Here is a 16,265-nt window from a genome sequence, read left to right as displayed (position 1 = left end):
TCTAGACTTGGGTAGAGTATTTCATCACGAGTCCTTTGTAACTGGGATTGGACATCGCGCTGATCAGAGCTCCCACATCTTTCAAAATTTCTTTACAATACTGTTGTTATTTTATATAAACTGTTCTTCTATTTTTGTTCACATCTTTTTTGCATCAGTTCATGCAAATCTTCCCAGGTTTCTCTGAAACCATCCTGTCAGCATTTCTTTTAGCGCAACAGTACTTCACATTCATATACCATAACTTGTTTAACCATTCTCTTCAGTTTCCAATTCTTTGCCACTAAGAAAAAAGCTGCTATAAATATTTTTGTACATACAAGTCCTTTTCCTCTTTCTTTAATCTCTGTGGGGTATAGACCCAGAAAGGTACTGATGGATCAAACAGTACATATACACAGTTTAATAGTTTTTTGACATAGTTCTAAATTGCTTTCCAGAATAGAATCATTTCATTAATGTACCTGTTTTCTCACAGCCTTGTCATTTTCCTTCTTATCAATTTTGCCAATCTGACTGTACAAAGTAGTAACTCAGAATTTTTATTTTTTAATTTGCATCTCTAATTATTAGTGATTGAGATCTTTTTTTCCAATATGGCTATTGATAGCTTAGATTTCTTCCTTTAAAAACTGTCTATTCATATCTTTGACCATTAATCAGTTGGGGGATGGCTTTTATTCTTATAAATGTCAATCAGTTCCACATATATCTTGGAAATAAGACTTATCAGAGAAACTTTCTGCAAAGATTTCTTTTTCCAGTTGCTTGCTTCTCTTCTAATTTTAGCTGCATTAGTTTTGTTTGTGTAAAAATTTTTTAATTTTAAAATAGACAGTCAACCTCCAGTGAACCTCTCTTTATCTTAGTCATGAACTCTTCCCCAATTCATAGATTTGACAGGTAATTTCTTCAATATTCCTCTAATTTGTTTATGTCTAAATACTTTCCCACTTTTAATATTAAGAACAGGGAGAGACAATGTGGTAGAACAGATACAGAGCTGAACTCAGAGTCAGGAAAAGGTAGTTCTGTCTCTGATACAGACACAGGCTCAGTGACTGAGGGCAAGTCACTTAACCTCTCAGTGTCCTTCTTCATTACAAAATTCTGATATTTATGAGTTTCAGAGCAAGGGCTGTTTTGCATAATGGAGGGAGTTTCCTAATCAGGATTTTCTTATACCAGTGAAATCAGAGGTCAATTCCCCTCCATACTCATCACAAAAATCACTTAAGTATTCTGATTTATAAGTAAAGCTAATAAAATAAGTACTTTAGCTCTAGAGGGAACTAAGAGGGAAGAGATATGAGGAAGGTGAGTGAGGAAATACAGCATAAAAGACAAAGAGGGGGGCAGCTAGGTGGAACAGTGGATAGAGCAGTGGCCCTGGAGTCAGGAAGACCTGAGTTCAAATCCACTCTCAGACACGTGACACTTAGTAGCTGTGTGACCCTGGGCAAGTCACTTAACCCTAACTGCCTCATCAAAAAAAAAAAAAAAGAGAGAGAGATGAAGATGGAAACTCAATGTTCCATCATAGTTGAAAATCTAAGATAGCTTCTTTGGACTGGATGTTTTTTTAATGGATAAACTTTTTCAGAACTTGTTACAAAGGGGTTTAATTACTACCCAAAGTTCAGGAAAACAAGTATTATCTACATTTTTCTTTCATTCATTCTCAATGGAGAAAAACCTTTAGTATGAAAGTGAAGAGTGTCACATCTCATTTTATCAAGAAAAAAGTCTGCTTTTATAGTCCGTCAACAAGTATTTATCAAGTGCTTATTATGTGGCAGGCATTATGCTAAGCACTGGGAATAAAACAAAACAAAACAACAAAAAACGAAAAACCCAACAAGAACCAAAAACAAAACACAAATGTCCCTGCCCTCAAAGAGATCTGGGTGTGATGGAGAGGCAGCACGCAAACAACCATGTACAAACAAGATGTTATTTATTGTTGTTGTGTGCCCTTTCTCCAAGAGGACCATGACATCAGGAAGGTGATGCCATGACTTGAGAGTGAACTGGACTTAAGCGAGGAAGGTACCGTGCAAAGTCACCAGCCTCATGTTCTCCTCCAGAGCCATCTGGGTGCAGTGGCCAGATATCGATCAGGATGACCGGAGATGGCCCCCTCAAACAAGATATAGGCAGGAGAATGTGGAGAAAATCAACAGAAGGTAGGAACCGTTAAGGGAAAGATGCTAAGTCCCAGAGGGGCTTTATGTAAGTAGTTAGCATGTCAGACCACCATCCACACAATAAAGAGCTATCAACCAGTCAATACTCTCTGTATCAAGATGTTTAAGTTCATTGCTACCAAAGGTTTTAACTTGTGTTTTTACAATTATAGATATAAACAAAACACAATAGTGGCCAAGCTTGGCCCCAAAGAAAAGATGAGAAAATTCATGTCCTCCCTTTCATTGCAGAAGTAGGGGACTATGGGTATAGAGTATTGTGTGCGTATGTGTGTATTATACACATATACACATCCATATATACATATATCATCAGATAGAGTTGATTCTTTTTTTTTTTTTTGCTTTTTTCTTATTCTTTTAAAATATTTGTTACATGAGATGGTTCGCTGGAAGGGAGATATATTCAGAAATGAATTAATATAACAGCAAAATACATTAATGATACTTTTTAGATATTTTTAAATACTTAGAGAACACACACAGAAACAAACCAACAAATCCTAACTACAGATATAAATGGAACAATTTCTTTAAAACAAGAAGTTCCAAGTTAATTGCTTCAATTTCGAAAATAGTAAAACTGAATGACCATCAATCAATAAACATTTATCAAGCATCTATTATGTACCAGGCACCGTACTAAGAGCTAAAGAACTTGAGTGATCTCCAAATACATGTAGCTAGGATAGACGAAAACAGAAATTCATATGCACTGACCTCATCAAACTCATACTGCCACTCATGAACTATAATTAGTTGAATCAGGCATTCAAAAGACCACTTGCTCCAATGTAATGAACCACCTATGATGGATGCTATGCTGGTAATAAGTAGCACTGGTTTTATTTTACTCTCTGTGGTGGTTGGCATATAAATCCTCAATATCACATGTGATATATTTGTGTAGGAATAGAAGTTAATTAAAAATCAGATGTGCTCATATAAGACATACCATAACATAACATTGTTGTTCAGTCATATGCGATTCTTTATAACCCTATTTTGGAGGTTTTCTTGGCAAAGATACCACAGTGGTTTGCTATTTCTTTCTCCAGCTCATTTTACAGATAAGGAACTGAGGCACATGGTTAAGTGACTTGCCCAGGTCACACTGTTAGAAATATCTGAGGCCAGATTTGAACTTATGAAGATGAGTCTTTCCAATTCCAAGCCCAATGCTCTCTCCCAGCCATTTATCTTTCCCTAATGTATACTTAGCCTCAGCTCTATAGATTTGGACATCTATAAAAGACGGAAGAATTTTATCAGCTAATTACTGGAATGGATAAAGCAGCAGCATTGGAGTGAGGAAGGCCTGAGTTCAAACTCTATCTTAGACATTAATTTCCTAGCTTGGTGACTCTGGGTATATCATTAAATTCCCTCTGCTTCCGTTTCCTTGTCTGTAAAATGGAGGTAATAGCACCTACCCTACAAGGTTATTGGGAAGATCCAATGAAATAACTAATATAAAGCACTTCGCAAACCTCAAAGCACTATGAAAATACCATTTATTATTATTGTTATTATTATGGAGTAAAATGAAATCAAATTACTTGACAATGTATTTTGGCTACTTTATGTTAGACAAGCATCTCAATGAAAACATTCTTATTCCATTTCTGTTCTGTGAACACTGAAACAGTCATGGAGAAAAACAGTGGAAAAAATAGCTTGAAATGGAATGTCCAGAGACCCATAATTACAGTGTTACACCAGACACAGCTGAACTGAAAAACAAACACTCATTTAAAATATGTTGAAGTTCCCCTTTTTTTATGTCTGAAAAGTATTATTTAGTCATTTGCTAGTGACCACACCCTCTTTTCTCATCTTCCCTTATGAGCCTGTTGATAGGGAAATCTCTTCTTTCAATTTCTGTGGAAATGGACACGTGACTTTTCTACTGGAACACTCATCTGATTTATCTTATCAAATTTTCTCCTTATGAAAACACATTCTATTTAAGACACTTAATGACATAAGGTATAACAGGATGAACTCCTTAAAAAGCATTATAACATCTTTGATATATAGTTTGTCAGAAAGATGCAATTTGCATCTATTACATTACCTCTAATTCAGGAGGGCTTTTGCTAAGAATACCTTGGTCCTGATTACAGGTTAAGGCAAGAAAGGGTGCTTTACTTCAGCCATCACCAACCCAATTTACACATATCTTTTTACTTGAACATGTAGCTTTCACCCTACCTTGCCAATGATCATTTTAACTTGAATGTAAAGAAAGAATGTATATCAGATAGGGGAAAGGAGGAAGGGAGAAGAGGAAGAAATTGTGCAATCAGAATCTCCACCTTGGGACTGTATACGAAAGACAGGGAGAGGGACTCAACTTGAGATTTTATTGCTATAGAAAACTTCTGGTGGGGAAGATAACTCTATCAATGCAGATCAATACCTGCCCTGCAACTGAGAATCTCAGAGTTTTCTGGGTTACTAAGAACATAAGTGACTTGCTCAGGGTACCATAGCTCTTACGAATCAAAGAGTAGGATTTCAACCCAGTTCTTTCTGATGCTGAGGCTAGCTCTCTATCCATCATACCACACTGCCTCATGACATATGAGGGAAACCTAATAAATAGGGACAATTTTCATTCTCCCAAGTATTATTTAACCATGATGCATACTTTTATATAATACTTAATTTTTCCCAAAATTGCATGTTAAAGCGATTTATTACTTTTTTTTTTAATTTTGAGTTCCAAATTCTCTCTTCCCCTCTCCCCCCTGAGATGGTAAGCAATTTGATATACGTTATATGTGTACAACATGATGTATACTTGTTCATTGGTTTTATTATTATATTGTCAGAAGATGTGATATGCATTATTTCTGGAAATGATGGGCATCATTTTTGTTCATGTTTCTAAAAGAAAGTAGTATAGTAGATAGAAGTATAGTATAGTAGTACAGTAGGTAGAAGATATACTTATATCTGTTTTGACTATTAGCTACTCTGCATCTCTTAAGTGGGGGGGAAGTTAGGTGACACAGTGGATAAAGTGCAGGGCCTAGAGTCAGGAAGACTCATCTTCATGAGTTCAAATCTGGCCTCAGACACTTACTAGCTGTGTGACTCTGGGCAAGTCACTTAGCCTTGTTTGCTCATCTGTAAAATGAGTTGGAGAAGAAAATGGCAAACCACTCCAGTATCTCTGCCAAGAAAACCCCAAATGAGGTCATGAAGAGTCAGACATGACTGAAAAACAACTTAAAAAATGACAACTAATCTCTTTAGTGCATTTCAGTCCAACAAACATTTAAGTGGCTACCAGACACACAGCTTTGCTCTGTGGACTGGTAATACTAAACTAAAAACACCGACTTCCCTGCCTTGGAGGAACATAAACTCTTTTAGGGGAGGAGATGACACATACTGAAATAATAATGATAAAAGGCAGGATGTGAAAGGCACAAAGAACAAATCTAGCCACTGTGCTCTAAGAACATGTGAGGAAGGAGTGAATCCAGCTGGAAAGATCAGGGAAGCTTCACAGAGGAGGCAGCACCTGAGTTGAGCCTTGAAGTAAAGAAAGATTTCAACATCTGGAAATAGGGAAAGAATGTATTCTAAAGCTGGGGAAAGCCTAGAGGAGTGCACACAGGAGAGAAAAAGCTAGTAGGCCAATCAGGCTGGAAGGTAAAATGTGTGATGGGAGGTAATATAAACTAGGGCTAGAAAGGCAGGCTGGAGTCAAGTTGAAGAAGACTTTCAATGCTAGGCCAAGTTTGCATCTGTCAGTTTTTGGTTTATAGGCATTAAGGAACCTGGGAAGGTTTTGAGTAAGAGAGTGATGTGAAGTCAATAAGCATTTATTAAGCACCTACTATGCTCCAGGCACTGTGTTAAGTCACTGGTAGCTGTATAAAAGATAGACTGACAGTAACAGAGATTGGAGACAGGGTCATTGGTTAGGAGGAAATTACCATAATCAAGGGAGATAGGGACTGGACTTGAGATTTTACTGGTATAAGGTGAGGTAACACCATCTTCCAATACAGGGTAGCACCTTCTATACAACTTACAGAGTTAGTTGCCTAGAAAACTGAGAGGTTAAATAACTTGTCCAGATTGACACAGCCAGTGAATGTCAGAGGTGAGAGGGGTTCCTGGCTTTGAGGCCAGGTCAGCTCTTTTTCCATTATACTATGGTATCTCTCATAGTGAAGACAAAAAATAACGTGGGCCTGGACTATGAGGAGGCGGAACTTGAAGAGAAGGGGGTAACCACAGAAAGTGGCATTCCGGGAGAAACTACATTCATTACTACCTTTAGAAAAACAAAATCAGTGGAACTCATACAGATAAACAAATACTGTCCTCTTCAAAGCAGTTACTTAAGGAACTTCTATGTTTATTTTAAAAGATCACTACATTCATTAAAATGAGCTGGTTCATCTGCCATAATAGAAAATCATTCCTGTTCATACTTTTATGATTCAACCAATCAACATAACATTATCAAATTTGATAACCTGCCTCTAGCAACAGACTTGACCCTGAATGACTTTTGGCTATTTAAAAACAAAACAAAAACCAACAAAAAAAATCTTACCTTCAAGGATAAAGTTAGCCCCTTTCCTCCCACTGAAACATTCAAAATAATGTACTACAGGTTTTGAATGTTCTCATCCATGGCCGGGTCTTTGAACTCAGTGGACAGAAGGCGGTCCTCCTGAGGAACCTGAAGAAGGCCTGAGGGAAGAGGAGTTGTTCTAGATGCTACCTTGTTAGAGAGTACTCTACTGTTTAGGAGACACAGTTATGTTGGTTTTAGTGAAACATGGTCCTAGGATTTTTAAATATCATTCTGAGTAAATTTTTGTTTTTAAATCTCTCTTCAAGGACATAGAATCCTAGTTCTGACAGCTTGATATGGTGTATTTATTTTAGCATTAGACCTGCACATTCTTGAGGGCAAGGGGTTAGAGCTGACCATAGCTAACAGGTATTGGTAAAAGGTCTAAATGGAAACCACAGCTTTCCTATTTACTATGTGTGACGAAGGGCCAAGCAACCATTCTGAGACTCAGTCTCCACATCTTTATAAAAGAAACCAGCCATCTCCTTTCCTTAGGATCCCTCCAGGCATTTTCTGCTTACATTCCAACAGCTCTTCTCTTCCATGTAAGCTTTTACATGAGGTCCTAGGGGCAGGGAGTGGATAGGGTGCCAGGCCTGGAGTCAAGAAGACCTCAATTCAAATCCAGCCTCAGACACTGGCTAGCTGTGTGACCCAGGCAAGTCACTTAATCCTGTTTGCCTCAGTTTCCTCATCTGTAAAATGAGCTGGAGAAAGAAAAGACAAATCTAGTATCTTTGCCAAGAAAACCTCAAACGGGATCACAAAGAGTGGAACACAACTGAAGAAAAAAAAAAGACAACAACTGAACAACAAGGCTTTGTTAAAACTAGTGATCTCAGTCTCCTCTGTTCCTTGTCCTCCCTCTTAAAACAGCTGCTAAGATCAGTTTATCAGAAGCTGCGTTGGCCTATGGGGCCATCTTGGCCAGCATGTGCCCAGAGCTGTCCTAGAAATTTCTGGAGACTCCAGGAACATGGTCACTCAGAGATGATAAACTCCTTGGCTGCTTGCTAGCCACCTGGAGGCTCAGTGAGTAGAGGACTTCGTGCTTTGATACCATGAAGGCATCCCTTTGTTGGATGCTCAGCTGGAGGAGCTGATAATTCAATGGTGCTTTTAAAAATCAGAGACAAGTTCTGCATCGGGCTCAGGCCCTACAGGCAGCATCAAGTAACTCAGAGATTTCTTCCAGAAAGGGGTAAGGGTTACAGATAGGCAGGCTGGCCTTTCTCCACTCCAGAATCTTATGGCAATTCCAGTAAGGGGACTCCATCAGGGGAGTTTTCACCAGGGCCTCTGGCTACCTCTTTGGATTAATAAATGCTAGTTGACTGACTTTGTGTTTCTTTCCCTAAAGCAGCTGATCAGGATGGACACATCTAGGCTTGGAGGTAGAGAGGCCCAGAGGTCCAGGGTCCATTGAAAAAAGCTGACTGGAAGCAAGGAATTTCTGTCCTGAAGAAATGATCATGATAAGGGGAGACCAAGGCCCTGACTTGGCCTGCCAAGGACGCTGGCAGAGCTGAGGGGAAATGGAAAATGCTTAATCACCAGTCCTGAAAACGTTTACTTTCCGATGAGGTCGAAGCATCAGCTTCCCGGTGGATTATAACAACAGTTAGAGGCTGTTGTTGAATTCTGTTTTGAAGTTGTGCGGCAGAGGTTTGCTATGAGCTCATCTGTTTAGCATTTCTTTTGCCCAGAGGAATAAAATCCTGTCTTATACCCAAATTATACCGCGAACTGAGTGCATTTTTACCCCTCCCTTTAGGGAACACCTAGATATATGTCCCCAAACCTATAGTTAAATAACTTCTCCCTGGGCTATGTAGGAGGGCAATTAAGGAGCTGGCGAACATGAGAAACAACTCAACTCTTCTCTCATTAGACACCAGGCTGGGGGCCCCCACCCCCGCAGGCCTGAAACCATCTGCATCTAACGTCTGCATCCACAGTTGAAAGGGGATGAGGTCAGTCCCCTCAAACCAGCGTCGGTTCCTTAACGTTGGGTTAGAAGCAGAGTGTTACCTAATTCCTCTGTGGGTAGAGAGGCAGGCACCCTCTCCTCTACATATCGCACCCCGTGGGGGCTCTAAGGAACCCTGGGGACAAAATGGAGCAACTCCCTAAGGATTCGAGCCCGGTCTGCCCGAGGCCAGGCTCAGCATAGACCTGTTCAGGTGTACGACAGTAGGAAGAGCGAGTTTGCCTACAGTGGGAGCCGGCTGGCCTGTTCTGCAAATTCACTCCTAATTTCTGCCCAGCCCAGGAGAGGAGATGGGGTGCGGTGCGTTCGAGGGGTGGGGCGCTCCAAATGAGCTCACTACTTTACTTACCACCAAAGGGAAGAGAGAAGGGAGGAGGGGAAAGCAAACCGCGGCAGAGGAGCTCAGTCCTGGGGGACCCGGGCCTGGATGAGGAGGGAGTGGCCAGGGGGCCGCCTCCTCCCCCAACCAGCCCCTTCCACGCCCCGTAGGAGGGGGTTTTATAAGGCGGGAGGTTCCGGGTCCTATGACTCGAGTCAGGTGGTGTGTAGGAAGCTGGGGTGGGAGTGGAAAGTTTCCCCGAGAAAGTTGAGAGCTTCAGAAGAAAGTTCTGCGCTCTCGTTGTGCGCGGTGCGCCCGGCGGTGGAGCCGCGTGCGCTCGCGTCCGGATCGGGAAACGGGAGGCTCCCGGCGGGCACCCTGGGCTGGGGGCTCCGGGCAGCGGCGGGGATGGCTGGCGGGGCGTCTGGGGAGCCCGGCCGGGGGGCGGCCGCGGGCACCGCGGTGCCCGAGACCCAGGAGCACCTCTTCAAAGTGCTGGTCATCGGCGAGCTCGGGGTGGGCAAGACGAGCATCATCAAGAGATACGTGCACCAGCTCTTTTCTCAGCACTACCGGGCCACCATCGGCGTGGACTTCGCCCTCAAGGTCCTCAACTGGGACAGCAAGACCCTGGTCCGGCTGCAGCTCTGGGATATTGCAGGTAAGGGATGGGGGGTCCTCCTTCTTCCACCCCACCTACGGACCTCCCGGCTAAAATCCCACCTCCTACAGGAAGCCTTCCCCAACCCCTCTTAATCGCAGTGCCTCCCCTGTGTTAGTTATTTCTCATTTATCCTGAATGTAGCTTTCTTTGTTTGCATTGTTATCTCCTCCCTTAGATTGTAAGCTTCGCGAGGGCAAGCACTGTCTTTTGCATCTTTTTTGTATCCCTAGCGCTTAGTACTGTGCCTTGCACATAGTAGGTGCTTAATAAATGTTTATTGAGTTATTAAGTATTGGCTGGTTGTCCTCAGTGCCCTCTCAGGCTTGGAGGCAGCTGCAAGGCGTCAGCTGTTTTTATTTATTTAGTTAGTTAGCTTAGGCAGTTGGGGTTAAGTGACTTACCCAGGGTCTAGTAAGTCTAGCTAGTAAGTGTCAAGTGGGCTTCAGCTGTTTATTGATTAATTGATTGTCCTCATGGGGGAAGGCAGCTTGATTGGGGACATCCACTCTGCATTTGGGCCCAGAAGGGAGCTGTCTGCAAATGTTCAGCTTTCCAAGTTTTGAAATTAAAAGACTTTAATTAATGCCTGCCATCAGGAAGACCTAGGTTCAAATTCTGAGCAGGGCACTTAAAACCATTTAAGTCACTTCACCTTAGTGCCAAAGTCAGTGTTCTCTCTCTCTCTTTTTGGTGAGGCAATTGAGGTTAAGTGACTTACCCAGAGTCACACAGCTAGTGAGTTTGTCTGAGGCTGGATTTGAACTCAGGTCTTCCTGACTTCAGGGCCGGTGCTGTATGCACTGTGACATTTAGCTGCCCTCTAAGTCAGTTCTCTTTAAGACAAAAGTTGCAGAACTGGTGGTGAACTGCTTTGACAGAGTTTTCTCCTCCAGCATTTGCTGTGCCAAGGAAATCATAAATGCAATCCTCCTTCTCCCTTTCCAACAAATAAATAAAACTCAGGGCTAAGTTACTGTCTTCTAGGAGTCTTCCTTCTGTTTGGAAGGTTAATTGGGGAAAAAACAACAAAAAACAAAACCACAGACAACAGTAACATTAAGATTGGTAGGGAAGCATAAACTTTTTCATTATCATACTGAAACTTCTCTTTTTTTAGATAGGAATCCTCAACTCGCCCTGCTAAGTATACCCATCTTGCTGCCAGGTATGGGATAGGAGAGGGAAACGGTTAAATAGAATACTTTAAGATATCTGCTGGCTGGAAATTGACCAGTGCAGGACCAGCAGCAAATTGGTAGTCATCTGGCTCTTTTAAATGGCAATTCTTCCCTGACTTAGTCATCTGGCCCTTTTTTAAATGGCAGTCCTTCACTAACTTAGAAAAAAGGAGGTGATGACAGTTGAGTATTTAATGGGATTTTACAATGTGCGAGGCAGGAACCCTAGCTGGAGAGAAGGAAATGCATGCAGACTTCCTTGTGGGCTACAGCTTACTTCAGTTTTCTTTGCGTTCACATCCTCTTTCCCTGTGCAGGATACCCACAGTAAGACCGTAGACCCTTAAACTTTCCTTAAGTGTCAAGCACCGGGATATAAAAGGAGGCAAAAGACAGTGCCTGCCCTCAAGGAGCTGGCTTATTTGAATTTGTTGAGAGAAACTCTTGGTAGAATAGGTGGATTGGAAAATTTTTTTTAAGAAGCAGGAGGCAAGAACAAATAACTTAAATTTAAGCTAGCTGTAAGTCGCACAATTTGAATTTATAGAGTGCTCTAAAGTTTGTGGTGAGCTTTTGAGGATTGAAGTGGTCCAGGAATTCTTTCTAGGAGTTTGTTGTTTTTTTTTGGTGAACACTTGATATGTGCTCTAACACTTAATAACAACAAAAGGAGGGAACAGGAGATTGATAGAACTGTGTGGGTCCTTATCAGTCAACTGATCCTCCATCTTACTTACAGAAATAAGGAAACTGAGGCCCTTACAGCTAATTTCCCCAAGGTTACACAGGTAACTACTGTTAGAACCCCAGGCTCCTGCCCCGTATGGCTTAGGAATCCAAGCCTAAAGATACTTTTGTGTGAGAAAATATTTCCTTCTTTTTTTCATCTCAGTTATGGAAACGTTCATATAAATTGTACTTTGCTTAGAGTCAATTGGTGATTAATGTGAACTGAAGTTTCCAGACCTTGGCTCAGCCTTCCTCTCAGTGGCTTTTCTGAAGTCATCCGTTGAAAAGTCTTCTTTGTAAGCCAGATATTTCTCTTTTGAAACACTTCCTGTGATTGCACAGAACTCGGTAACTGCCTTGTTTCCTAACAAAATCTATCCTTTTAAATGGTGCTTCAGCGTGTGATCATTATTTTTTTTTTGAGGCCTCTTTTCAGTTGTGGTCTTCTGTCTATATGGAATTTAAACTTGGGGATTGACTCTTTTTTCTCTCGGGGCAGTGTGGTTTAAGTGACTCGCCCGGGTTCACACAGCTAATAAATGTCAAATGGCTGAGACTTGATTTGAACTCAGATCCTCCTAACTCCAGGACCAGGTCTTTATCCACTGCGACACCTAGCTGCCCCTTGACTCTTTTTTAGAAGTCAGTTTGGGAAGCTTTCGTTACCACTGTCGGCTATAACTTTAGCATGCATAACTAGATTAAAAAAAAAAAGTCATATAGTTCCAGAGTGCTGGACTTGGGTTCTGGAACACTTGAGTTTGAACCTTCAAAAGGCATTTAGTATCTTCAACGTCAGTTTCCCCGGATGTAAAATTCGAATAATAATAGCACCTGCCTCCCAGGATTGTTGTGAGAATCACATGAAATAAAGTGAAAAGTACTGTACAAATGCTAGCTGCTATTAAGTTTCCTTTTTTTTTTTGGCTAGGCAATGGGGTTAAGTGACTTGCCCAGGGTCACACAGCTAGTAAGTGTCAAGTGTCTGAGACTGGATTTGAACCCAGGTCCTCCTGACTCCAGGGCCACTGCTCTATCCACTGCACCACCTAGCTGCCCCTGTTAAGTTTCATATAAGAGTATATTGCTCGTATTTAAAAAGAGATGCATAAGACGCCTTCAGTAATCCCTCCTTTACTTCAAGATGTTTTCCTCCAGTATTATTAACCTGAAGCAGGGGGAAGCTAAATTTTAATCAAACTCCAAATAGAATGTTCCCTACTGTTCTTAAAAACCAATAAATCTGAACTTTGTTGGGAAGGAAAGTAGTTTTCAACTTATATTGATGTGTAAGTGGAAAAAATGGAAATAGCAGATGATATAGTTGTAACATATTGGCTACCATTAGCATGGGGTGTTTCTGCTTTAACTTTGCTTTGTTCTTACACAAATTAATGAAAAAGCAGTTATTAAAGGCCTTGTATGGGCCAGACATTGTGGTAGAGATACAAAGGAGCAAGTGAGACGTCCCCCCTTGAGGTACTTGTATACATTGAGAGTGATGAGTGTCTGTGTGTGTGTGTATGTATGTATGTGTGTATATATGTATGTGTGTGTGTATATATATACTTGTACTTTAAAATGGAGACACACAGTTGTTTGCAAAGTGATGGAGAAGCTAGTGTTACTGGGACCTAACAGTTTTTATATTAAATGATTTCACCACAGGTCACTTGAATGGAGTAGTAATAATGGCTCCCAATTAGGTAGTTCTTTAGGATCTTTAGGTTTGTTTGTCCTTAGTTCTCTAAGAAGACCAATGACATCAGGGAGGTGAATTGGATTTAAGTGAGGGAGGGCTGTGCTGTGTTACCAGCCTCACTCTCTCCTCTCGAGCCATCTGGGTCCAGTGGCAAGATATAGATCAATAGGCAAGGCCCATCCAGTAGGTTGCTGGAGAACTTTTTCAAACATTGTGCAGATGAGCAGTGACTTGAGAAGTTAAGTGACTTCCCTGTGGTTATACTCATTGAGTATCCGAGGAAAGGTTTGCATCCATGTCCCCAAGTAACCAAGTCCAGAGCTCTTTCCACTACATCAGATTGTACCTATAGAAATCTAGGGACTCTTCATGTTTTGAATTTATGGACCCTGTGGTGCTTGAAGCTGGGGCCTGATTAATTCCCTCAAAAATAGGAGTGTGGATTGCAAAAGGGTAGGTAGGTGGAGTCTGCCACTAAGACAATGAGTAATCTACAGTTTGGGGCTGTGGTACTAGTTACAGAGCTTCCTACAATCTGTGTGCTTGGAAGCAGAGGGAGGGGGGAGTCTTTAACCGAGTCAAGCGGCAAGAAACGATTTTGCCTTTGAAAGCTTTAATGCTGAGTGACAGGGCTTCAATATTTAATATTTTCTGTAAACTATCAGAGCTGATTAATCTGAAATTCCTGTGAAAGAAGGCAGGAAGGAATTTGGATAAGTAAAGTTATGAGTCATTCTGATATGAGACCTGTGAATGGTTTCTCACTGCATACAAAAGAGCCCAGATTTTAATGTAAATTTAAATCCCATTTCAGTGTTAGGATGTTGCCTTACCTTGAGTTGTGTTTGAGATCTTCATTCCCCAAATCCTCATTAAGGTAAGGGCTTCCTGCTCCATAGGATAGAGAGGTTCTAAAGCCTGAAGTACTTTATCTTGAAGGGGGGGAGGTTGAGTTTATAAAGGATGCCTGCTAAATTAAGATGGAGTCAGATGTGCTTTATAGACCAAAATGCCCCATTAATCTTTTCTTGCTGCTTCCTCATTTACAAGAAATAGTATTTAGCTTACTGTTCAATCAGTCAACAAGTAATTATTAAACATTTGATTATGTGTGAGGTGCCAATTATACAAAGACACCCAATGAAGCTATACTGAGAAAGAGCACATTCATATCTAGTTATATACAGAATAAAGAGAAAACTTTGTACAAGGGAGAGAGGGTAGGCACTGGCAGTTGGACAGAGGACAGATCAGGAATGGCTTTGCGTAGATGCTTGGGCTGTCTTGGAGGAAGTGAGGGATCCTTGATAGAAGGGTGAGGAGGGAAGTACATTCTAGGCAAGGGGAACAGCCAGCATGGCATGGATGTGATCGATGCCTGTGAAGAAAAGAGAAGAGGCCACTTGCACTGGAAAATGGGAGTAATCTATAATGAGACTGGAAAGAGGTAGGGACCAAATTGTGGCGAACTTCCCCAGCAAAACAGAAAAGTTTGTAGTTGATCCAGGCATTAATAGCATTTGTTGAATAGGAGAGTGACCTGGTCAGATCTGTGCATTAGGAAAATCACTTTGATAACAGAATGGAGAGTGGTTTGAAGGGAGGGCTTGAGATACACTATTTGGGAGTCCATTGTAGCTATTGTTGTTGGTTCTTTCTTCTTGAAGAGGACTGTGACATCAGGAAGGTGATGCCATGATATGCAAGTGAATTAGGTTTAAGTGAGGGAGGGCTGTGCAAAGTCACCAGCCTCACTTTCTCCTCTGGAGCCATCTGAGTCCAGGGGCAAGATACAGATCAGGATGACTGGCGATGGTCCTCCATTGGAGTAGTCCAGGCAGGAAGAAAGTATCATTACCCCAGTAGAGAGAAGTGGTCAGATCGGAAAGATGTTATAAAAGGTCAAAATGGCAAGATTTAGTAACTGATCAGAGTTACAGATAAGGGAGAATGAGGAGGTAACAGAAGTTACAAACTTGGGAGACTGGAAGGATGGTGGTCCCCATAATAAAGTAGGGGGTGGGGAACAGAGGGAGTTAATTTTTGTGAGATAAACTATGGAGTAAGAATATGTTAACGGTACATAAAAAGTATGTATATCTGAGTTATCTTGGCAGTGACTAATAACCTTTTTGAAAACACACCCATCAGTATCATTTACAAATAGCTATGCATTTCTGTCAATTTCCTCACCATTTAACTAACAACATCTTATTCCTTGCCAAGTTTCTTTACCAGGTCTTCTCTGTTTTTGATTCTTAACATTAGGGAATTTTCAGTATGGATTAGATATATTCAGTAATTAAATAAGGCAATGTGATCTAATAGGAAGAGAAATAGACTTGTTTTAAATGGCTTAAGTTTGAACAAAAATTTACACACTTAACTATGTGTTTGAAAATGGGCAAATTACTTAATCTCTGATCCTCAGTTTCTACATTTGTAAAATGAGGATAATGTCTATGTTGTTTACCTTGCAGGTTTCTTATAAGGAAAACATAGATGCAAATTAATATTGAATAGCTAGGATATACATACACATAAGTATGTGTAGACACGCATATTCGGCTACCCCAGTCTGATAACTTTAATAACATTTAATATTGATCCCTTTTCTTGTCCCCATATACTTTTTCCTCATCTAGGGCCAAGTTTGTAGTAGACAATCTCTTTTTGGAGAAATTTCCTTACTTTTTGCAATAGAAAAGATGCAGAAGTGAGATAATTGTCCAAGTGATGTATGCCTGTGTATCATTGGGCACATCTTTGAAAAGTACTGACTTGTGACAGCAGCCATAAAATACTCTCAAAACTCAAGGGCATTAATAGGAGAGTATTAATATGGCTGCCATAGAGGAAGTTTATCA

At 41.0% G+C, this 16,265-nt stretch overlaps 1 protein-coding gene and 1 long non-coding RNA gene across 8 annotated transcripts in view; one reads left to right on the top strand and one right to left on the bottom strand.

Moving 5' to 3' along the window:
- LOC110208521 (uncharacterized) overlaps positions 1-9,281 on the bottom strand; it is a 107,450-nt gene extending 98,169 nt beyond the window's left edge. For 2 of the 7 annotated variants that reach the window (XR_002324518.2, XR_013486917.1), the window contains exons 1-2: positions 9,156-9,277; positions 6,790-6,929 (exon numbers count right to left, since the gene is read on the bottom strand). This is a non-coding gene — a long non-coding RNA (uncharacterized LOC110208521). Of the gene's footprint in view, positions 1-6,789; positions 6,930-9,155 lie in introns of all 7 variants that reach the window. The other 5 variants (XR_013486920.1, XR_013486919.1, XR_002324538.2 and 2 more) reach the window with 5 other exon arrangements.
- Positions 9,282-9,330: 49 nt separating this feature from the next.
- RAB32 (RAB32, member RAS oncogene family) overlaps positions 9,331-16,265 on the top strand; it is a 48,569-nt gene continuing 41,634 nt past the window's right edge. The window contains exon 1 of the mRNA XM_020986559.2: positions 9,331-9,786. Coding sequence (XP_020842218.1) covers positions 9,534-9,786 — 253 coding nt within the window. The 5' untranslated portion in view covers positions 9,331-9,533. The remainder of the gene's footprint in view (positions 9,787-16,265) is intronic.

Source organism: Phascolarctos cinereus, unplaced genomic scaffold (assembly GCF_003287225.1).
Source record: "Phascolarctos cinereus isolate Bilbo 61053 unplaced genomic scaffold, phaCin_HiC Scaffold_5;HRSCAF=322, whole genome shotgun sequence".
Lineage (NCBI taxonomy): Eukaryota > Metazoa > Chordata > Mammalia > Diprotodontia > Phascolarctidae > Phascolarctos > Phascolarctos cinereus.
This window is presented reverse-complemented; position numbering and strand designations above follow the sequence as displayed.